Raw genomic sequence first — 23,966 nt, 5'->3', positions numbered from 1 at the left:
TGTTGTAAATGTTGTACCTTGATGAACGTATCTTTTCTTTTATGTACACTGAGAGCATATGCACCAAAACAAATTCCTTGTGTGTCCAATCACACTTGGCCAATAAAAAATTCTATTCTATTCTATTCTATTCTATTCTATTCTATTCTATTCTATTCTATTCTATTCTATTCTATTCTATTCTATTCTATTCTATTCTAATAAATACATTCTTCGCTCAAGCCTTTCTTTGGTTTCTGTCTGAATCTCAATATGTAAATATGTATATCCTAGTGTTGCCATTTGTTAGATTATCCCATACAACTAAACTTTTTAAGATTAAAAAGCACTTTGATATTAAAACATTTACATTTAACCAGAGAAGAATACAAGATAGCCAAGTATTATCCGACAGGTCTCTGGATTTTTTTCAAGCTCCTGAAGTGAAACTATAGTATGGCATCCTCAGTAAAGTGACCTAATTGCATCAACATTGCCACTATATCCTGGTTTCCTAACTTATACACAGGTATATACATTGCAGCATTTGCATGTTTTCAGCTTTTACAGCACATAGTTTGATGAAATCAAGTATGAGTTGTTCCCCTAAGAACATCCATGGAAATATGAGAAATATGCAGCGGATACTTCAGTAGTTCAGTTAGGCTAAGACCAATGTTCAATCCCACCAAGAAAAAAGACTGAGGCTAAATTGTATATTATGCTTTCTCACCTTAATAAAAACCTATTTCTTTATACCTATGTGCTATCTCAGCAGATTTGCAGAAGCCAATAAAAACATAACAAAACATGTTCTGAATTGTAAGAAGGTTTAGGAAATTAGAGAAAGAACTGCATTCCAGACCATACGACTGTACAGGAATATTTTAAATGAATGCTATCTTTTCTCCTTTTCTCTTTTCCTCATTTCCCTACCGACTTTTTTTCCATTTGCCTAAATTTTGCTCAATGTTTTCCTGACTGCTACAATGCTTTCATTTCAAATTCCTTGTGTGTCCAATCACACTTGGCCAATAAAATTCTATTCTATTCTATTCTATTCTATTGAGAATCCCTAGCAGCACCTCTGCTGAAGATGGAAACATCCTAATCCTTTGTTTTTGTTTTTTGCTTCCAAAACATCCTCCTGACTCACTCCTTTTGTTTTCTGCTTGCCTGCCTCCTTTTGTAATTGTGATTTAATTTCATCTGTCTGTCCCAGAAATGTATATAAATCATCTTTGGTCTTTGGGCTATTTCTCAACCACCCCAAATTTAATAAATAAATAAATAAATAAATAAATAAATAAATAAATAAATAAATAAATAAATAAATAAATAAATAAATAAATAAATAAATAAATAAATAAATAAATAAATAAATAAATAAATAAATAGACAGAAGACAGCCTGACATTTCACAGATAAAGAGAAAACCCTTTGAAAGTTTTTGTAAAACAAAGTCCAGTAACACAACTTTGCAATATAAACATATAAAATTGAATGTGCGTGATAAAAAATTATGACCCAGGAAGCAGCTTTTTGTTTCCTCTCTTGTTTTTTTGGACACATGCTGTTCTTTTCTTGTTATACTGTTTTGTTTGTAATGCACACTGCCCAGAATCTTTATGGGATCTGGCAGTCTTATAAATTTGACAAACGACGCTATAGAGCACTGCACACCAGAACAACTAGACACAAGAACAGTTTTTTCCCGAAGGCCATCACTCTGCTAAACAAATAATTCCCTCAACACTGTCAAACTATTTACTAAATCTGCACTACTATTAATCTTCTCATCGTTCCCATCACCAATCTCTTTCCACTTACGACTGTATGACTGTAACTTTGTTGCTGGCAATCCTTATGATTTATATTGATATATTGACCATCATTTGTGTTGTAAATGTTGTACCTTGATGAACGTATCTTTTATGTACACTGAGAGCATATGCACCAAAACAAATTCCTTGGGTGTCCAATCACACTTGGCCAATAAAAAATTCTATTCTAATAAATACATTCTTCGCTCAAGCCTTTCTTTGGTTTCTGTCTGAATCTCAATATGTAAATATGTATATCCTAGTGTTGCCATTTGTTAGATTATCCCATACAACTAAACTTTTTAAGATTAAAAAGCACTTTGATATTAAAACATTTACATTTAACCAGAGAAGAATACAAGATAGCCAAGTATTATCCGACAGGTCTCTGGATTTTTTTCAAGCTCCTGAAGTGAAACTATAGTATGGCATCCTCAGTAAAGTGACCTAATTGCATCAACATTGCCACTATATCCTGGTTTCCTAACTTATACACAGGTATATACATTGCAGCATTTGCATGTTTTCAGCTTTTACAGCACATAGTTTGATGAAATCAAGTATGAGTTGTTCCCCTAAGAACATCCATGGAAATATGAGAAATATGCAGCGGATACTTCAGTAGTTCAGTTAGGCTAAGACCAATGTTCAATCCCACCAAGAAAAAAGACTGAGGCTAAATTGTATATTATGCTTTCTCACCTTAATAAAAACCTATTTCTTTATACCTATGTGCTATCTCAGCAGATTTGCAGAAGCCAATAAAATTCTATTCTATTCTATTCTATTCTATTCTATTCTAATAAATACATTCTTCGGTCAAGCCTTTCTTTGGTTTCTGTCTGAATCTCAATATGTAAATATGTATATCCTAGTGTTGCCATTTGTTAGATTATCCCATACAACTAAACTTTTTAAGATTAAAAAGCACTTTGATATTAAAACATTTACATTTAACCAGAGAAGAATACAAGATAGCCAAGTATTATCCGACAGGTCTCTGGATTTTTTTCAAGCTCCTGAAGTGAAACTATAGTATGGCATCCTCAGTAAAGTGACCTAATTGCATCAACATTGCCACTATATCCTGGTTTCCTAACTTATACACAGGTATATACATTGCAGCATTTGCATGTTTTCAGCTTTTACAGCACATAGTTTGATGAAATCAAGTATGAGTTGTTCCCCTAAGAACATCCATGGAAATATGAGAAATATGCAGCGGATACTTCAGTAGTTCAGTTAGGCTAAGACCAATGTTCAATCCCACCAAGAAAAAAGACTGAGGCTAAATTGTATATTATGCTTTCTCACCTTAATAAAAACCTATTTCTTTATACCTATGTGCTATCTCGGCAGCTTTGCAGGAGCCAATAAAATTCTATTCTATTCTATTCTAATAAATACATTCTTCGCTCAAGCCTTTCTTTGGTTTCTGTCTGAATCTCAATATGTAAATATGTATATCCTAGTGTTGCCATTTGTTAGATTATCCCATACAACTAAACTTTTTAAGATTAAAAAGCACTTTGATATTAAAACATTTACATTTAATCAGAGAAGAATACAAGATAGCCAAGTATTATCCGACAGGTCTCTGGATTTTTTTCAAGCTCCTGAAGTGAAACTATAGTATGGCATCCTCAGTAAAGTGACCTAATTGCATCAACATTGCCACTATATCCTGGTTTCCTAACTTATACACAGGTATATACATTGCAGCATTTGCATGTTTTCAGCTTTTACAGCACATAGTTTGATGAAATCAAGTATGAGTTGTTCCCCTAAGAACATCCATGGAAATATGAGAAATATGCAGCGGATACTTCAGTAGTTCAGTTAGGCTAAGACCAATGTTCAATCCCACCAAGAAAAAAGACTGAGGCTAAATTGTATATTATGCTTTCTCACCTTAATAAAAACCTATTTCTTTATACCTATGTGCTATCTCGGCAGATTTGCAGAAGCCAATAAAAACATAACAAAACATGTTCTGAATTGTAAGAAGGTTTAGGAAATTAGAGAAAGAACTGCATTCCAGACCATACGACTGTACAGGAATATTTTAAATGAATATATCCATTCAACAACAATCGGAATTGATGAATCTCTTTATCTATTAATTCACAGCATGTTCAGATTAATTGCTTTATTTTTTTCAAAACAGAAGTGTTTTTGAAAAGCTTATTTCATCTCACTTAGAAATACAACTTGTACAGATTTTTATTTTTAAAGAATTTTATCCTCTTTATAGTTACTGTATATAGTTATTTAAAAACCTAACCATAACTCAACCATGATGAACAGTATGTTGAAATGTTTATACTACATTTAAAAGGAAACTATACATGATTTTTTTAACCCAGTACTGTTGTTGACAAATGTGTGAAAATACAGAACTTCTCCAGTTAATAATTAAGACTGAAAATTGAACATAGAAACACATACCAATGATTGAATCCCTGCGGAAAACATCTCTATCGAAAATGTAAAATGACAGATGTCGAAAACTCCGTGGAATTTCACAGTAAAAGTCTTCTCCATAAAAAGGGCTATGTAAAACAAAAATAAAAGACTTTAGTACAATTGTTAGAAGCTGGAAATCATCTACTGTCAACTTTCCCATTAAAGGTTTTACCTGAAGTAGGCAATTTGTCTATTTCTATCTCATTCATGCCACTTAACTCCCCTATCGGCTGCCACTGCTTAAAGTACCAAACTTATGTGGCTTCAAAACATAATTTAACCTGCAATTCAAGTGAAATGTTCAAACTAAAACTAAACCAAAGTTTAAATGAATACATCCATTCAACAACAATCGGAATTGATGAATCTCTTTATCTATTAGTTCACAGCATGTTCAGATTAATTGCTTTATTTTTTTCAAAACAGAAGTGTTTTTGAAAAGCTTATTTCATCTCACTTAGAAATACAACTTGTACAGATTTTTATTTTTAAAGAATTTTATCCTCTTTATAGTTACTGTATATAGTTATTTAAGAACCTAACCATAACTCAACCATGATGAACAGTATGTTGAAATGTTTATGCTACATTTAAAAGGAAACTATACATGATTTTTTTAACCCAGTACTGTTGTTGACAAATGTGTGAAAATACAGAACTTCTCCAGTTAGAGAAAATAATTAAGACTGAAAATTGAACATAGAAACACATACCAATGATTGAATCCCTGCGGAAAACATCTCTATCGAAAATGTAAAATGACAGATGTCGAAAACTCCGTGGAATTTCACAGTAAAAGTCTTCTCCATAAAAAGGGCTATGTAAAACAAAAATAAAAGACTTTAGTACAATTGTTAGAAGCTGGAAATCATCTACTGTCAACTTTCCCATTAAAGGTTTTACCTGAAGTAGGCAATTTGTCTATTTCTATCTCATTCATGCCACTTAACTCCCCTATCGGCTGCCACTGCTTAAAGTACCAAACTTACGTGGCTTCAAAACATAATAACATCTTCCCAACTGGGAAGTTTGGAAGTTTGATCTTTTCTGTATCTTTTCTTGACTTTTGAAAATGGAAGTCCAAAACTTCCTTTTCAATGATTAATTAAATTAAGCATACAGCCATATTTTTGCAGTGTTGCAAAATCTAAAAGAACATTATATTGCAATATCATTTTATGTATTCATAATTATTCCAGACTACAGGTTTTGCAATTTTCTAGAAAAAGAAAAAGGAAATGCTTATATACAAATTAAGATAATATGAAAATTCTCACATTTCAGACTATGTATATATAGTGACCTAGACACATCAAATTTCTTTTCCTTTGTTATGGAATAAATTGCCATAAAATAATTATAAGTACCACCCATTATATGGACACATTCTTTTCAACGTAATTGTTTAAAACTATCCCATTGTTCAATAAAGAGTCTGAGTGTCATAAAAAATAGGCATTAGTCGGCAAGTTATATGCATTCCATGTACAAGCAATTGGAATGTTATTAGAAACATCTTAAAATAATAGCTGCATATTCCTTTATTTTTTTTCCACACTTGCTTTTTTTAATTCTCTTGTGAGAGTAGGACATGGCCTCCCGCTGCCAGGATAACACCTCTGCTACTTTCTCTTGTATTTTAGTACTATGTCTCATCTGCTTTTCCATTCCTTCTCTCCCTACAAACTTGGCAATCTATGGGCACAGCTGAAATCTCTATGCTGCAAGGAACAGCCTTTCTTCTATCCTGCTAAACATGTTAGTACTCTAACTCTCAATTAGTATGGACAACCAGAGGCTCCACATTCAGAAGGCTGATATTTGTATTGCACAAAATATTTATTCTAAGGGTACTTAAAGTGCGCCTACAAATAATGTCTTTCATCCCCAGATAATCATTTCAGGGTTTATATTTAAAATGAGCAAGAAAATAAATAGAATCCAATGGAGAACACAGTTGGAGAAGTATGATTTGAAATATCAGTTCCCAGTACAAGGTTAACGCTTGAACATATTGAACAAATATTGTACCTTATGATTCTCGATGAACGTATCTTTTCTTTTATGTGCACTGAAAGCATATGTACCAAGACAAATTCCTTGTGTGTCCAATCACACTTGGCCAATAAAAAAATTCTATTCTATTCTATTCTATTCTATTCTATTCTATTCTATTCTATTCTATTCAACATATTCAGAATCATTTGTATTTGCTGTCTGATCTGACTAACTGGAACTAGATTGCTCATTTGGTGGGTGTCTTTCCCCAGCTAGGAATGAATATTCAGCACAAGGCAAAAAAATAATTTTATAATTCAGAAGAGTTCTTGAACAATTTCTTCTCTTCCAGACTACTAAAAGTGCTATTTTCTCCTATAGAATGCAAGTTAATATTGTAGCAACAGTTGTAAGCCTAGACCTTTAATGGGCTTATCTGTAACTATGATTTTCTTAATTAGTGATGAAGGCCTAAATAAGGAAAAATTAATTTCAATCCATTTGTTCCATGTTGGAAGGAAGCAAGCCCAAAGGGGAAAAAATGATACACAATTTTTGGGAGTGCCTATTTTTTTTAAAAAAAGTCTTATTTTTACAGAATTCCTGAAAGAATACATATGGGAAGGCTGTGACATTCCCACCAATACAGCAAGTCACATGGGCAACAAAGTCATGTTATCCAGTGATTTCAGAACAACTTCTAGAAGCAGCGCTTCCTGTTTCTACTTGTCTGAAGAAAAATAAATGCTAGAAGAATGCAGCTGAATGAACACTGGGAAGACCTTCAAGAACAATATATTCTTTGTAAGAGAAAGCTGACTCTCAGTGTGTCTTTCTCACTAAAACAAGAACCTCTTGAACTATCAAATTATTATAACATTATTTTAGAGCAGTACAGACCACAGATCTTAAATATCAAAACAAACACCTACAGATGCAAACAGAAAATATTTAAAGCTAATTTCAAAGAAAGAGAAATATTTAGATAAGAAATTGAATGAAAACATGCAAAAAATAAAACCAAAATTTAGAACCATACCCGGGCTTTTAAAAAACAGCCTTTGGAACCTACTAAAACCTGAGCAAAGAGGGAGTTGATCTGCTTTCTTTATGTAGAGAATTCATAACAGAAGTTTTACACAGAATAAACCCACCACATTCACTTTTTCATGATAATGGAACCTACAGAAGAAACTTTGAATGTCACAAATTATACAAAAATGTATGTGTGATAAATATAAAAAATTCATGATTTGATATTTACTACAAGTTTCAATTCTTGAATGCCTAACAAACATCTGTATTTAAAATCAGGTTAAAAATTGATTACATAAGTTTACAATGAAATTATTAAGTCAATATCTATAAATTAATTTCCCCAAATCCTTTCCTAGCTGACAAACAGTAAAATCAGTGTATTTAAAGATCCAGCTTTATGGCCAATAGGACACATTAGTTTTCTGGACTCATTCTTAATTGCAAGATATTTCATGTGCATACTCTTACCCAGTTTTTAGATAAATTCCATATCCAAGACTGTAATTCTTTTTAGTTTTTTCCCCCCTTATATTCTTTTACATTAAAAATGAAGACTTGGATAAGAGAAAGTAATAAACATGTAATGTTAACAATTGGCATTCATAATTATATTTTTTCGTAATTTAACCTTTTAGCTCTGCAAGATATTCAATTTCATTATAATGTAAAACCTATAAGCAGTTAACTTCATACCCAATTCTATGAAATTCCTTTATTAGCTTGGAATGAAATTTGATAATTTTAATAATGCTTTGGAGGCTTTCTCCCTCAATTATATTATCTTACAACTGAGTCTCTTGGATAGCATTTGATAAATTTAAGAAATAAAAATACTGTTTACAATTATGAATTGCAACCTTTACAGCAACTAATAATAAGAGATCTCAAACTGAATGTCTCACATGTGCCTTTTAAATGATTTTTAAAAAGAAAGTAATTAAAAATGCCACAGCAAATGTTATATTCCATGGCAGGAATTTACATCACAGAGTTAAAACAGAAAGAAACCAAATATGCATATGAAAAGTATAACATGCAATGTACAAATAATTAGTAAATCATATGCAAAAGTTTAGGTTCCCTTAGTCAAATTGCATGTTTCAATGAATTCCTAAACGAATACAAACTGAAACAGCTTCCACACGGTACAAAGTTAAATACATCCTTCTGTAAATGTAAATGCACCCTTGTTTTTTCTGTGCAATTTGTTTACAGATTCAAAGTAAGAAATATGGCAGATGCAAAAATTGGACACCCTTCCAGGCAGTACTTTGTAAGGCCTACTTTGATAGAGATACATGTTTCTAAGCATTTCCTGTATCCAACTTTAAAAAACTTTCTATTTAAGCTTTGGGATTTTTTTCCCTACTCTTCTTTGCAGAAGTCTTCTAGCTCAGAAAGATTCTCAGGTCTACTTGCCTGCAGTGCAATTTGGGGAGTCAGCCCTCCTCACTGAAAGTTCTTTGTATGCATTTGTTTCTACCAGGATTGCCAGCAAGTATAGTCAATAGCTGGTCTCAGACAATGTACAGTAGAAGATAATAAAGATGTGTTACTACTTCTTTAGGTAAAAATAATAACTCTGGAATAGTTCCATTTCTTTTGTTCACATAAAAAAAAATGGAAATTTTAAAATCAAAAATTTCCATTTAAATAAAATTTAAATGATTTCAATGCTTTAAATGCTATTTAGATGTTGCATTTTGTTGTTGTTAGTTGAGAAGTAATGTCTGAGCCATCATGACCCCACGGACAATGTTCCTCCAGGCCTTCCTGTCCTCTACTATCCTCTGGAGTCCATTCAAGCTCACGCCTACTGCTTCAGTGACTCCATCCAGCCACCTCATTCTCTGTTGTCCATTCTTCTTTTGTCCTCAATCTTTCCCAGCATTAGGCTCTTCTCCAGTGAGTCCTTCCTTCTCATTAGGTGGCCAAAGTATCATCTTCAGGATCTGGCCTTTTAAAGAGCAGTCAGGGTTGAACTCCTCTAGGACTGACTGGTTTGATTGCCTTGCAGTCCAAGGGACTCGCAGGAGTCTTCTCCAGCATCAGAGTTCAAAGGCCTCAATTGTTTGGCGCTCAGCCTTTCTTATGGTCCAACTTTCACAGCCATACATTGCAACTGGGAAAACCTATAGCCTTGACTATACACACTTTTGTTGGCAGGGTGATGTCTCTGCTTTTTAGTAAGCTATCTAGATTTGCCATAGCTTTCCTCTCCAGGAGCAAGTGTCTTTCAATTTCTTGGCTGCAATCCCCATCTGTGGTGATCTTGGAGCCCAGGAAAATAAAATCTGTCAGCAACTTTTTAAATTAGAAAGTTTAGAGATGAACATTGGTAGGACCAATAAGCAATACCTGAGACACTTCAGGAACTTAATAGAAGAAAAAACCTGCTGAAATTTAAAGAGTTTCACCCTTTTATCTCCTTTCTCCCTTAAAAGGAGCTTGGATAAAAGCAATCTCTTCCCAATCTGCTTTATCAGCCAATAGCTACCTTTAGCTGCACATCAGACTCAACAGGCAGAAAATGAAGAAGAAAAACCCGGATGTCTAACTGCCTGACTGGTATTGTGTCAACTGTGGTTCAGATGTAAAATCTGACAAAGAAAGGGAGAAGCATAATATGGACCAGGGGTCTGCAAACTTGGCTCTTTTAAGACTTGTGGACTTCAGCTTTGCTGGCTGAGGAACTCTGGGAGTTGAAGTCCACAAGTCTTAAAAAGCCAAGTTTGCAGACCCCTGATATGGACTAATGGTCTATTCATGTGGAGATATATTCAAGAATTAAGACAAAACTTGTTCAAGCTGTTGCTGCTGCTACATTCAAATGCTTCTCTAAAGAGAAAAAAGCTTGAGATGGGACTGCTGCCCAGTCACTGTAATGCTGAAAGAACTTTTTTTGTTGTTGTATAGTTATTAGTGAACTGCTTCTATGCACGGGGGGAGATTTTTTTGGGGGGGAGGGTAGTGTACATAATCTGCAATTCTTCTTCTAACTTTGCAAAGTGTGTATCTGGGAGATGGAATATTCCCAGCCTCTGAACACATTCCATATGAATGTCATAATGATATTGTAAGAGAAAAAACTTAATCTAACGTGATGCCAAAATGTTAGATGTAAGGCATTGTGTATGCAACATTATGCTTTATATGTATATAAAGACTCCATCAATTCGCTGTGATTCACAAGAATCCTTTAAAAACCAAGAATTCATATTTTAAACATCTATATCAGAAGAGAAAAGGATTTAAAAAATAAAGAAAATGAATACATTCAGCCTTAAGTTGAATATGTTGTTTAAGATGATGTGTCAACTGAGGTGATAAAAATTGTTTTCATATTTTATGTTGTAATGTACCTGTCATTGGATATTCATTTTCACATACTGTACTGAAGTACTTCCTTAATCTACCCTGCTCTGTATCCCTATGCCTAACGAAACACAAAAGAACAAATTAATCATTATGCATCCCTAACAATGCTAATCATGGATGCTCTTTTCCCTGTTTTGCTCCCAATCAGTTTGTTTTTATGAACATGTGTAAAGTCTCACCAAATATTAGACTTTGAAACAAGGCAGCCTTTGATGCTTCAGTTCCCAATAACTGAGTCCCCCTCCCATTTCAGGCATGACAGTTATGAATCTGCTTGTTAAAAATGAGTGCAGACCAATGTCTATGTGGCTGATGAAGAAAAGGCCAAAAAAAAAAAAAAAAAAAAAGGATGCTTATAACCTAATTGGGCAGCAAATGTTTGGGACTGCAGGCTTTAAAGATGCTGTTTTGGCATAAGGTCCAGAATTACTTGCAACCAGTTAAGTAAAAAGTAAAGTAGAAACTTGTGCCACTGTTTGAACCTTTCATGTTCGTCTACAGTAAGACACGTGACAATTCTGCTACAGTGGAAAATTGCATATTCATATAATTATTTCCTGAATATAATATTCAGCAGTGCAGGCAAATGTTACCAAATGTATATATTAATTTAAAGATTCTGTCTTTCTGTCCAAGGCCTGCTTCCTAAAAGCAGAAAAGGATCTTTTTCTGTATTCTGTTCCCAATTCCCTACTCTCTTGAGGCTTAGGAAATCTGTAAAGGTGCAGCCCTTTCTGTTAGTATTAGACTATTTTAGAACATAATTCTTACTTGGACACTTTCTATCCATACATTAATGGCCCTCTCTTTCCCATGTTTTCCTGGCAATATGTGCCCTAATTTCATGTATGGAAGAAGGCTGTAGTACCGCCACTGGCCCTAATCTCACCCCACAGCTCTACATTCCCTACGGACACTCTTCCCCACACCTCTTTTCAGCCACAGTGGGTGACTTTAAACCCATGATGGTGAACCTATGGTACATGTGCCAGATGTGGCACATAGCGCCCTCTCTGTGCGCATGCGAGCCGTCGCCCTAGCTCAGCTCTGCCGCAGATATACATATACCTCCCACCGGCCAGTTGGCCTTTGGGTCTCTGCTGCTCATGTGCGAGGGACGGGGAACATTGGGGGGCCATGCGCATTGCATTTTGGGGGTTCGTGCACACTTTGGGCACTCAGTCTGGAAAAGGTTAGCCATCACAGCTCTAGGCTCACATGCTAAATATGGCACACAGAGCCTTCTCTGTGAGCACATGCGCTGTCGTCCCAACTCAGTTCCAATCACATTTCTCCATCGCATTTCACTCAGTCAATTCCAACTTCTCACAAAAGAAAAAGATCTCATGAAGTTGGAATTGATTGAGTGAACTTTTTCACTCATGCACTTCACAACGGGGGAAGTGGGATCCTGTTCTCTTCCTGAAGCCCATTACAATGCGGAGCTGCAATGCGACCCTTGTAGTTCTTTCACGCCTCTGCTGCGGCTCCCTGTCACCCTGTCACAGCAGAGTGATGAAAGTGCTGTCACCTTGTCACAGTGGTGGCGATGGGTGGAGCCTTAGTGCGGGAGCGAAGCGCCCTGTACTTGCCTTTGTGTGACAACAGCATTCTGCCTTCATCATGGTACTGTTGCCACCAGCAAAGAGGGCTGGGAGACAACAGCGGGGGTGGCTCTTGCGGGGTGGGGGCCATCCCCCAAACCTGGCCTTCCTCCTCCCTTGTCGGCGGGCCAAGAGAAAGAAGAGGGTGGCATGGGCAAGCACTCCCCTCCCCCAGCCTAGCGTTGAGCACAAAAGCCCAGCAGTGGGGGTGGCTGGCCCCACAGAAGCACTCCCATTGGCGAGTCGGACAATGGAGAGGCTTGGCCCAGCTCTCGCAGCTGTCCCGCTGTTCAGCACCTCCTTTGAAATGCGCCACGCCTTTGAGAAAGCAGGGCAGTAATGGCTGGGGTCGTGGGGGGGTAGCAGAGGTGTCTGGCGTTCTTCCCCCTCCTCAGCAAGCCAGACCTACAGGAGCACAGAGAGTTGCGGGCTGAGCACCAGAGCATCAGAAGGGGAAGACCCAATAAAAATCCAATTTTCCCCAATAAATGGGAAAAATAAAGGCCCAGAGGTCCAGAGTTCAAAAAGGGGGTGGGGTCTGTTCATCGGAGGATCGGAGAGGAACTCAGTTGAAATCTGGGCAAGAGGTTATTCAAAGAGCGATCTGCCTGGGTCTCTTCTTACCTCCCCCTTAGATTCCCCCCTACCAGCTTTCTTCCCTACCATTGTTTTATGGGGAGGGGGAAGCAAGGCGGGACAATAGTTGCTAAAATAGTTGCTAAAAGGCTGCGAGGGGGGAACATTGGGGGGCCATGCGCATTGCATTTTGGGGGTTCGTGCACACTTTGGGCACTCAGTCTGGAAAAGGTTAGCCATCACAGCTCTAGGCTCACATGCTAAATATGGCACACAGAGCCTTCTCTGTGAGCACATGTGCTGTCGTCCCAACTCAGTTCCAATCACATTTCTCCATCGCATTTCACTCAGTCAATTCCAACTTCTCACAAAAGAAAAAGATCTCATGAAGTTGGAATTGATTGAGTGAACTTTTTCACTCATGCACTTCACAACGGGGGAAGTGGGATCCTGTTCTCTTCCTGAAGCCCATTACAATGCGGAGCTGCAATGCGACCCTTGTAGTTCTTTCACGCCTCTGCTGCGGCTCCCTGTCACCCTGTCACAGCAGAGTGATGAAAGTGCTGTCACCTTGTCACAGTGGTGGCGATGGGCGGAGCCTTAGTGCGGGAGCGAAGCGCCCTGTACTTGCCTTTGTGTGACAACAGCATTCTGCCTTCATCATGGTACTGTTGCCACCAGCAAAGAGGGCTGGGAGACAACAGCGGGGGTGGCTCTTGCGGGTGGGGCCATCCCCAAACCTGGCCTTCCTCCTCCCTTGTCGGCGGGCCAAGAGAAAGAAGAGGGTGGCATGGGCAAGCACTCCCCTCCCCCAGCCTAGCGTTGAGCACAAAAGCCCAGCAGTGGGGGTGGCTGGCCCCACAGAAGCACTCCCATTGGCGAGTCGGACAATGGAGAGGCTTGGCCCAGCTCTCGCAGCTGTCCCGCTGTTCAGCACCTCCTTTGAAATGCGCCACGCCTTTGAGAAAGCAGGGCAGTAATGGCTGGGGTCGTGGGGGGGTAGCAGAGGTGTCTGGCGTTCTTCCCCCTCCTCAGCAAGCCAGACCTACAGGAGCACAGAGAGTTGCGGGCTGAGCACCAGAGCATCAGAAGGGGAAGACCCAATAAAAATCCAATTTTCCCCAATAAATGGGAAAAATAAAGGCCCAGAGGTCCAGAGTTCAAAAAGGGGGTGGGGTCTGTTCATCGGAGGATCGGAGAGGAACTCAGTTGAAATCTGGGCAAGAGGTTATTCAAAGAGCGATCTGCCTGGGTCTCTTCTTACCTCCCCCTTAGATTCCCCCCTACCAGCTTTCTTCCCTACCATTGTTTTATGGGGAGGGGGAAGCAAGGCGGGACAATAGTTGCTAAAATAGTTGCTAAAAGGCTGCGAGGGGGGGTTAAGGTTAGGGTTTATTAGGGATGGGGGAAAGATGCCATTCCTTTTCCAAGGACCTAGGGAAAGTGGAATAAAAATAATTGTGTGTGTATATGTGTTTGTGTGTGTGTGTAAATAACACCCCGGGATAGCTACAACCACAAACAACAGCTGCTATCATTTTTGCTGAGAGCTTCTAAGCTACACAGCATTCATTAATAAATACTAACAATAACGAACCATAATATACTGGATGGATGGATGGATGGATGGATGGATGGATGGATGGATGGATGGAAGGGTAAAATCAGAGGAGGAGGGAGGGAGAGTGGGAGGGAGGAAGGGAGGAAGGGGGGGACAGAGGAAGGAAAAAGAAGGAAGGAAGGAAGGAATAAGGATGTGATGGCCCTCCAAAGGCTACTGCACTACACTCCCATCATTCCTGAGTTGTGCTGTTAAAGAAATCCAGTGCCACCAGGGAGAAGTCAAGTTGTGAAAGTGTGATTGAAATTCCTCACAAACCTCATTATTCAGGTTAAATTGCCATGTTGGCACTTTGTGATAAATAAGTGGGTTTTGGGTTGCAGTTTGGGCACTCAGTCCCTAAAAGGTTTGCCATCATTGCTCTAGGCCAATCACCTTCTACCTGCCCAGCCTACCACGTAGGGATGTAATTGTAAGGAAATAGTGGAGGAAGGAATGGCATTCTGCATACTACCTTAAACTCTTGAGCAAAGGCAATGTACATATAGTACATTGAATATATTAAAACAAAAACTAAATATAACAGAGTATTTGTTGTTTCAACATTTGGAGGAATAAAGTTGCTAGGAAACTGTTGATTTTATTGAGCATTCTGCATTATGTTTGTGCTCTAATATACATACATACATACATACATACATACATACATACATATATATATATATATATATATAAAACAAATTGCTTGATGACAGTTCTTACTTCACAAAACAGAGTATTGTGCTTAAAATAAATTAAGATATAAATGCTGAAATAATAATTTAAATTCAGTGAAATATTACCATAGTGATTTTTCCACTATTTTGGTCCTGAAAACTTCTTCCTGGTCCAAGTTTACTGTACAGTAACAATCCCGCATTTTGTTTGGCCCTGGATACGTAGGAAGATTCTTAGCTTCCCCTAAAGACAAAAAAGAAGACATTGAGTGCTGATACAGCTGAGAGATAATCAACTCATAAACTGATATTTCAACTGAATGTATCCTAGCATGTGCAATATGCTTTGCTCAAGTTGGAGTATACATTTAAAAGATACTTTTATGAGGTGCTTTTAAAACTAAGATATGAAACTAGGGTATCATCCTGCTGGCCATAGAGCAAATGAACTAGCCATGTTTGATGGACATCTTCACATGATGTTGCCTCCATCTTCACCCCAGCCCAGAGCCACCCTTAGTTGTTCCAGGTGTCGTGATTTCCTTCTTCTCACAATACAAAAATTCCCATGCAGATAATCTCAGATGCCTCAAAGTGAACCATGTGAAAAGAGCTACCAGCTCAGCTCCAAATAGCCCATCAAAAGACACATGGAAGTGCCACCTTCCCATCCACTCCTGGGCCTTGTTTCTCCATAGTCATTTCAGTTTGGCTGCAAATGAGACTGGACATGTGGTTTTTGTCCCCTTAAACTGGATTTCCAAACTCTCAGAACCGTCAGTCAGGAATCCTGCTATTTGGTGGTAGTGGTGGATATAATATATGTGTGGGTGTACAGTACATGGTTTGTACTAGGAAGATGTTAAATTAGGAAACGTATGTGACTCACACATACTATACATGCAAAAGTGGAATGGGGATGGGAGTGAGAAGAGAAAAATTGGCTAAATGCTCTGGTTTATACTTTGTGCTTTATATTTCAAATTACTGGTAGCTCTTCCAATCACTTTGACTACCTTTGGGAAGATGGGCTAGTTCACCTTCTATTTAGGACCTTTGTGTGGTATTTTTGTGGTTACAGGTTACTGCAGATTTCTGACGGTATAATCTACAAAATCACTGGATCCCAAGAATAAGTGGAACACTGATCAGAAAAATCATTTTTGAGAGGATGTTATTTTGAGTAAGGTGGCATCACTATATGCATAATGTTATGTTTGATGCTAGCTTGAAACTGCAATAAGGAAAGTGACAAATTATGGAATGATCTACCATTTCTATGAGTATAGTCTAGGGCTGTGATGGTGAACCTATGGCTGGAAGTGGCACGCAGAGCTATCTCTTCAGGCATGCCAGCCATTGCCCATTGCTCTTCCGGGTTCTGGCGTGCACATGTGCGCCGGCCAGCTGGTCTTCATGCGTGTGCACCAGAAACTGGAGGAGCAGGTCCCTGGTGCAATGTGTGCACCGGAAACACACAATCAGCCAGCTGGTCTTCGCGCATGCGTGCTTGCCAAAAACCAGAAGACCAGAAGACTGATGCGCATGCGCATGCCGGAAACCAGAAGCTCAGCTTCCCGGCACGCACATGTGTGCCCGGGAACTGCTCTTCCAGTTTCCGGTGCTGCCACACATGTGCGCCGGAAATCTGCTCTTCCAGTTTTTGATGCTTCCCTGCGCACGCACGATCCCGTTTCAGAATTAAGTGCCAAAAAGGTTCGCCAACAGTGGTCTAGAGAAATAGTACATCTGCCAAAAATGTGGCATTTGGACATAGTATCTTAAGAAAAAATGTAATATAGTTTCTTAGAACTAAGCTCTCTGATTTGTGTTTTTTACCATGCCTGTAAACCGCCCTGAATCCTTTGGGAGAAGGGCGGCATATAAATTAAATTAAATTAAATTAAATTAAATTAAATTAAATTAAATTAAATTAAATTAAATTAAATTAAATTAAATTAAATTAAATTAAATTAAATTAAATAAACAAGCAAGCAAGCAAGCAAAACTATTCAGTGGACTCAATGTTCTTCCAATGCCACTGATTGAATCCCCAGAAAACAAAGGCTTAATTTACATCAAGAAAACAAAGATTTTGGATGAGTATCATAAATAGAATACAGATATCCAATATCCAAACTACTCTTGTCAATTATTTTAATAATCATTGATTTAAAGCTACCTTTTGGCAGAATTTACATAAAGACACAACTAACAAGCTGGATGCAACTTTAATTTAATCAGCTTTCCCACACAACAAGAGATTGGCAGGCAAAGCATACATTAGGAATAGGTCAGTGGACAATTGAGGGTTTCAGCTGTTAAATCACTGTGCAGATGGCTCTGCATGATAGGGTTTAAAAATTTAGCAGAGATTTTGTTTACCTTTAATAATGAGAGAGATGTGGCTGTAACTGCACATATCACTACACGTTCATTTTGGATTTTTAGTATTTAGAAATAAAGCAAGAGAAATAATCCAAAGGAAAGGAAAATTTAATCACCCTTCCTTAAAAATTGAAGCTTAGTTTTAATGTGCCAATTGATTATATTTTTCTGCATAGATCTATCTATTGGATTCCCCCTAACAGAAAACAACTGGGATTGAATATTATATTGAAAGGGATAAATGCTATTATGATTTGAATTATGCGTTCAAGCACTTTAATTTTTCAGGCTTTTTTGATCATAGCCATTTTTGGATTTCAGCCTTTGCGGTTTTAGGGGATTATCTAATTTAAGACTGAGACTATTCACAAAAGCAGAATTTCAAAGTACACTGCTTCAAAAGACACTATTTCATACCTTTTTTCTGATCACCTTAACCATGATAATTTGCAAGCATGGATAGAAATTTCTGATACTTTCTGATTTACAGAAGAACTACCAATAGCAGCATCTTACCAAAAATCCATAAAATTCTACTTCTTCCGTCCCATCCCCACCAATTTGACAATGGGGGAATGATTTTTAATGAGCCTTGAAAGCTTGAACAATATATGCCTCATAAATGTACAAAATGTCCTTTTTAATATCTAGATAATATCTTATCTAAGTAATTGTCTCTATTGAAACACAAATTATGCTGGTCATTCAAGCAATCTTTCCTCCACACTTTTTTTATTTTAATCTCTCATCATCTTTGCCTTAAAAAAACTAACATAAGGCCTAAAGGCCTAAATTCTTCTTCTCTATGAGTTATAAGGTTGGACCAAGAAATAGAACTCCAACTTAATTTTTCCCTTATATGACATTTTGGCATTTGCACTCGCTTGCTCTCAACTCTAAAAACTACAGAACTGCTATCTTGATTTTTACTTCAAATAGAGATGTTCTTGTTAGAAAGTGGAACATCCTAATTAGATGCATAGCATTAAAGTCTGTAAAAGTCTTTCCAGTTCATGTTCTCAGTTTATTTTCAGAAACATGCATGCTATTTTTACATATGCATATAAATAAAACATTTTATTATCATGCATGATTCTGATTTCAGGTTTAAGTGTTTTTACAGATAATCATTTCCCGTAATTTAAGTCTTTGAGCAACAGAATGAATAGCGACAATATTTCTTCATTTGTATCTCATTAGATTTGATATTGGGTCTGTCATCTTATTTTACCATTTGATGGAAAGTAGGGGAAAAGATGACTGAAGCACAGAAGAGCATTATACTCAACACACTTTAGCATCCATATAAATTTCCAACAGGTTTTATACCTTCTGCCAAGCTGAAGAATGTTGCAGAAAGACTGGTCCACTGACAGAGGTCTACTCTTAAGTGTCTTGAGGCATTCCTGAAGAAAGCTCACTGGCTTGGTATGACAATGAAGAAGGAAGTGCATTTGGCTATCTATAAGGAACAAATGGTGGAGACCTTCAACCCATGCATTCCAGAACTCTAGTTCTCTTGACCTTGCAACTACATCAAACAGAATCAGCTATTTTTCCTTCCACAAATATTGTTAGAAGGGAAGCTTTTTAAAAAAGGGGGGGGGAATGTGGAAGAAGGACTTTCTTATCTCCTCTCTTTCTGCCCTATTCACCGTACACTGGCAACATTTAAGAAGCCCTTAATTCTTCCTCCATGGAATCACTCTACTTACTTCAATAAGATTGTTGCATTAATATTGGATTTTACTATTTACTTTTATGCTTTTCAATTAGAACATAGTAAAGAAAAAGCAGAAATTCAGTCCATCTCTCTGTTCCCAAAGCAGTCAACCACTGAATACCCAAGCAGCGAATGAGCACAGCATCACACTGCTATTTGTGCATAGCCTCCAGTATTTGCGTCATATTATCCTGATATGGGGGAAATCTTACAGTAATTATTGTGACTAACAGCTGTTGATAGCATTATCCTTCATTTTTTTGAGTCCCATTGAAAGTCACTGAAGTTGTTTGCCATCACTTTATTTTATGGTAACAACTAGAATAATCTATGTGCCCTATGAAGAATTATTTCCTTTATCCATTCAAATTTTTCCACTTTTTTCAGGTTGCAGCATTATGAGATCCAGAAAAAATGTTCCCATCCACTTTCTTAAGACAACATGTGACTTTAGATGACTCTATGGGCCTATGTTTGAAGCCCCAAGTTCCAAATCTTACAAACTTTCACAACAATAGAATTGTTCTAACCTGTTGATTGTTTCGGGTATTCTTCTCTGCCCCATGTCTAACTCCATGATAACCTTTTATACATCCTCCATCATACCCAGCAGCTAGAAGGCCAGATCATTCTTATCAGAAAATTGAACTCATCATTTGCAGAGGCTTTTCACTCTTTTTCCCTTCCATTATTTTTTCTCCCTCTTTTGTCAGTGATAGATTACAGCTCTCCCTCCCCTTCTTTTTTCTTCTCTTTTAAACACCCTTGGCATTCATCTGCAAAAATTACACTAAGTGTTACAGGTTGCTCCACATTTATAAATGTTAATCTTTAAATACGAAGGTATCAAATAACTTATCTCTGCTAGAAATCACAGAGAGATTGTTTTTCTGTTAATTTGCTTAAATCATTTTAAGGCTTCTAGTCATCATCTTGGGATAGGATATTCTGTTAAGTTAAATATACACTGCATTAAGCCCTTTTGGAAGAAAGAAAAATCTATCTACAGCATCTACTTTCTCTGCAATGAATCATTGGGCATAATTTTTCTAACTGCCATCATATTCCACTAGTGTTCTCTTCCCCACTCCCCAAATTACATGTTTAGCCTCACATGTTTAGCTTTTCCTTTAAAGAAATAGAACCCAAATCATAAATCATATAAACTCTGTTCACACGTTTTGCAATAGTACATCATCTTTCATCAAACCTAAAATCACAACTTTCTCTAAATTTGGTTCATACTCCAAACATGACAAAGCTGTTACAACACTGATTACTTTATTTCCAATTTCATCCTAACCATTTTTCTTCACTGCTTATTTTGTACAAAGTAATATTTATTATATTCCCAAAGACCCTGCACCTTAAACTGCAAATAAATTCAATCTTCATTGCTTTCCTTCATTTTCAACTTTCTAACCATTATTTAGATTTTCTTGTGTTGTTTGAATGTTAACATAGCAATATACTTTTTAATATTGTTTTTGCTTTTCTTATGTCAATCTTATGTTTATTAGGTCACAACTGTTTATTTTCTTTCTATGGGTCCGACTCCTAAATAGTGCTGCTTATGAATTATACTGTTACGTTCTGCATTTGCCTATGCCTTTCCTAATCTAAAGCATGCATTTATTTACAGTTTTTATTACAGTGGGATTGAGTCTTCTAATCTTTTCTTTCAATTTCTTTTTTTAGTTACTTCAATCATTAAAAACATTAAAGGTTTTCTTTTAAAATGAAGTGTAATTATAAGGGGCTAAAATTAATTTAGAAGTCTGATGAAATGTAATTCAACTGATTTTTTAAAATGTCAATAAAACAAAGCAAAACAAAAACTTGAACCAAATTGTAGAGTTGAACTATTTTAATCAGTTTTAAAAATACATTAATTACCTTACTTAGATTGGAGTAACAAATCTTTTATCTTATCCTATCACACATGATGTCCTTTCAAAGCAGTAGGCTTCAGGCATCCTAAACTGGCCTATTTTTATATTAACAAAGCTGGCAATTAATTTCAGGAGAAAAATCAATAAATGTCAATCTAAACAGATTTGTTGGAAAAAATGAATCTTGCATGTTCCATTTTCAGCTGATTTTGTCGTTTGATTTTGTTTTTCTGAATCCAAGAGTTCCAAATGGAAAACTATGTATCATGTAGTACAGGTAGTCCTCAACTCACTCACAACCATCATCCTCATGGTCACGTGATCAAACTTTGGGTGTTTGGCAACCAGCAAGTATTTATGATGGTTGCAGCAATCCTGGGTCATGTGATTACCATGGGCAACTTTCCCAGCCAGCTTCAAGAAAAATCAACAGAGGGAACTGGATTCACATAATGACTACGTGATTCACTCAACAATTCCATGATTCACTTTATAACCGTGGCAAAAAAGGTTGTAAAATTGTGTGTGACTCATTTAACAACTGTCTTGCTTAGCAATAGAATTTCTGATGCCAATTGTCATCATAAGTCAACAACTACATGTATAGTATTATGGGTGTACTGTATCTTAAACTTCTTTCTATTTTCCTTCAAAACTGTAACCCCAAATAGGTTTTGCAACATCAACGAAAAAACTTTTCTTCTCCATCTAGAGAAGGAGTCTAGTCTAAGAGTCAATATGACAATTCTGATTTTATGTGTTTATTGTTTAAATTTTCTTTATCATCAAAAGCACAAAATAGAACACAGAACAATAATATATTCATATATTATTGGAACAGTAGTGCTCAATATAAAATTGGGTATAGTACTGTAACAGATCTCAGACATTCTTTAGAGCAACATTTGTGCTAAAGAATCAGTTGTTATGCTAATGTCAAACCTCGGGGTTTGCCTTACTGGGGTGGGGTGGGGGAGAAGGTCCTGGTGGTTGTGGGAAGTTTGTGACGTCGGCGGCTGCAGCCACGTGCCAGAGCAACCCCTTTGGAGGGCCAATCAGCTGTGGCAGGGAGGCGGTCAGCGTGAGGCAACTGGGATGCCCGACAATCAGCCGTGCAACCGGGACACCTGATGATTGGCTGTGCAGTCACACGGAGCGAGGCAAGGCTTGTGCCAGCGGAGGGTGTGGCTTGCCTATATAAATGGGCTGAGAAGCGAATTCTCCTAGCACTGACTTTAATTCCAGATTGCATCTGTTTTGTGACCAGAGCTTTTTGGTGCCTGAGTCTGGCTTAATAAACCCAGTTAGCAGCCGCCCACACGCCTAGGGTTGTTACTACTGGATTAGGTGCGGAGCTCAGACATTTTAAGAGCTAAAGAATAACTAAAAATATATGGACGTAGGTCCACCAGACATATAACTAATACTTAAACAACTAAAGTTACTGAGAATTATCTGCTAACGTTTGTTCTGTTTTGTTTAAAGAACTGACAGAAAAATACAAAGCAGTATTTAAATTATGAAGAACAATGCAAAATAACCTCTGAAATCTTGTAATTGCTTATTCAAAAAGTATACTTGATTAAATTGGATTTATTAACTTGTTTTCAGCTTTGCTATTCAGCTTAAATAAGCTAACTTATTTCATTGTTCTGAAAGGAAGCTGTCAAAGAAGCAAAATGGGGGCTGCCAATCCTTTTCATTGCAGCAGGTTATCAGAAAAGGGATAGGCTGGCTTTGTCCAAGGTCCAACCTGGTAATTGCAGATGGCCTCCAAACATTGGCAGTGGCTTACCATTGCTCCCCTCAGCATATAGACTTGTAGCTGATGTCTCTTCTCCAAATAACTATCCACTATTATGTTCTTTCGCTTCCAGACAAATACAGCCACATATCAAACTATCACTGTCCCTGTCAGGAATTATTGAGTCTTATATATAATTTATCTCTTTAAAAACTTCAGAATGGGTTTGTCTGATCTGTGACCAAATGAATGACAATACTGATAGCGATTATACAATCCAACACTATTGTGTTGCCTTTCTAGACCAAGAATTGAATTTCTGGATGAGAATTTTAGGATGCTCAAATTATAATCTTGAGTTCAATTTATTTTCCCTGTTCATGACCTGAATTAAAGCACTGAAATAATGTACCTACAATATCTAGCAAGTACATTTTTCACTGAAGGAAGTTGCTTTGTTGTGAGCATAAAAAACATAACCCCAATGGATGTTTGTATCATACTTATTTCTTAGGAGTTGTCCATAGGATATAGTAAACAAAGCTTAACCTATTTCTTACATGCATTGTGGCCATAATCTACTATTTTGATCATGTTATTTCAGCTTTTTAAAATCAAAGACGTTTCGAGAATCTTAAAAAAAATGCAGTTCTTAAGGCATTTAAAAAGCTGTAAGCAAGCTCATGTTAAGCAGTAAAGCGTATTACTGGCAAAATACCAGGTTATTTAAAAGAGAATTCATCTTCTCTCATCTTCACCAAGAGACAAATTATATTTCAAACTGAAAAGTAAACTGAAATATTGAAGAGTGTTCACTAATCAAGCTTCATTTGAGAGCCTGATAAGACTTTTACAGGCTCTCTTGTTTATTTCTCTGGTAAGAGGTTGTGTGGTCAAAGGCCTACTTTAATTACAGTGTTTCCTCAGATTACCATCAGCCAATTGCTTTGTCAAACTATGTATGTAATCAGGATAAAATCAGATTACGTTGACCCAGTAAAATATGTTATTTTAGGAAGAAGAACAAAAAAAAAAAAGAAACATCCGAAAGTCTAAGTCATCATGTTTGATTTATGACCA

At 37.0% G+C, this 23,966-nt stretch overlaps 1 protein-coding gene across 1 annotated transcript in view; it reads right to left on the bottom strand.

The window, feature by feature from the left end:
* The window catches only part of RASA3 (RAS p21 protein activator 3), a 162,810-nt gene that overhangs the window by 100,960 nt on the left and 37,884 nt on the right, over nucleotides 1–23,966 (bottom strand). The window contains exons 2-3 of the mRNA XM_058185446.1: nucleotides 15,266–15,383; nucleotides 4,982–5,085 (exon numbers count right to left, since the gene is read on the bottom strand). Coding sequence (XP_058041429.1) covers nucleotides 4,982–5,085; nucleotides 15,266–15,383 — 222 coding nt within the window. The remainder of the gene's footprint in view (nucleotides 1–4,981; nucleotides 5,086–15,265; nucleotides 15,384–23,966) is intronic.

The sequence above is a fragment of the Ahaetulla prasina genome, chromosome 5 (genome assembly GCF_028640845.1).
Source record: "Ahaetulla prasina isolate Xishuangbanna chromosome 5, ASM2864084v1, whole genome shotgun sequence".
NCBI classification, from domain to species: Eukaryota; Metazoa; Chordata; class Lepidosauria; order Squamata; family Colubridae; genus Ahaetulla; species Ahaetulla prasina.
The sequence above is the reverse complement of the archived record's forward strand: the minus strand, read 5'-3'. Positions and strand labels throughout refer to the sequence as shown.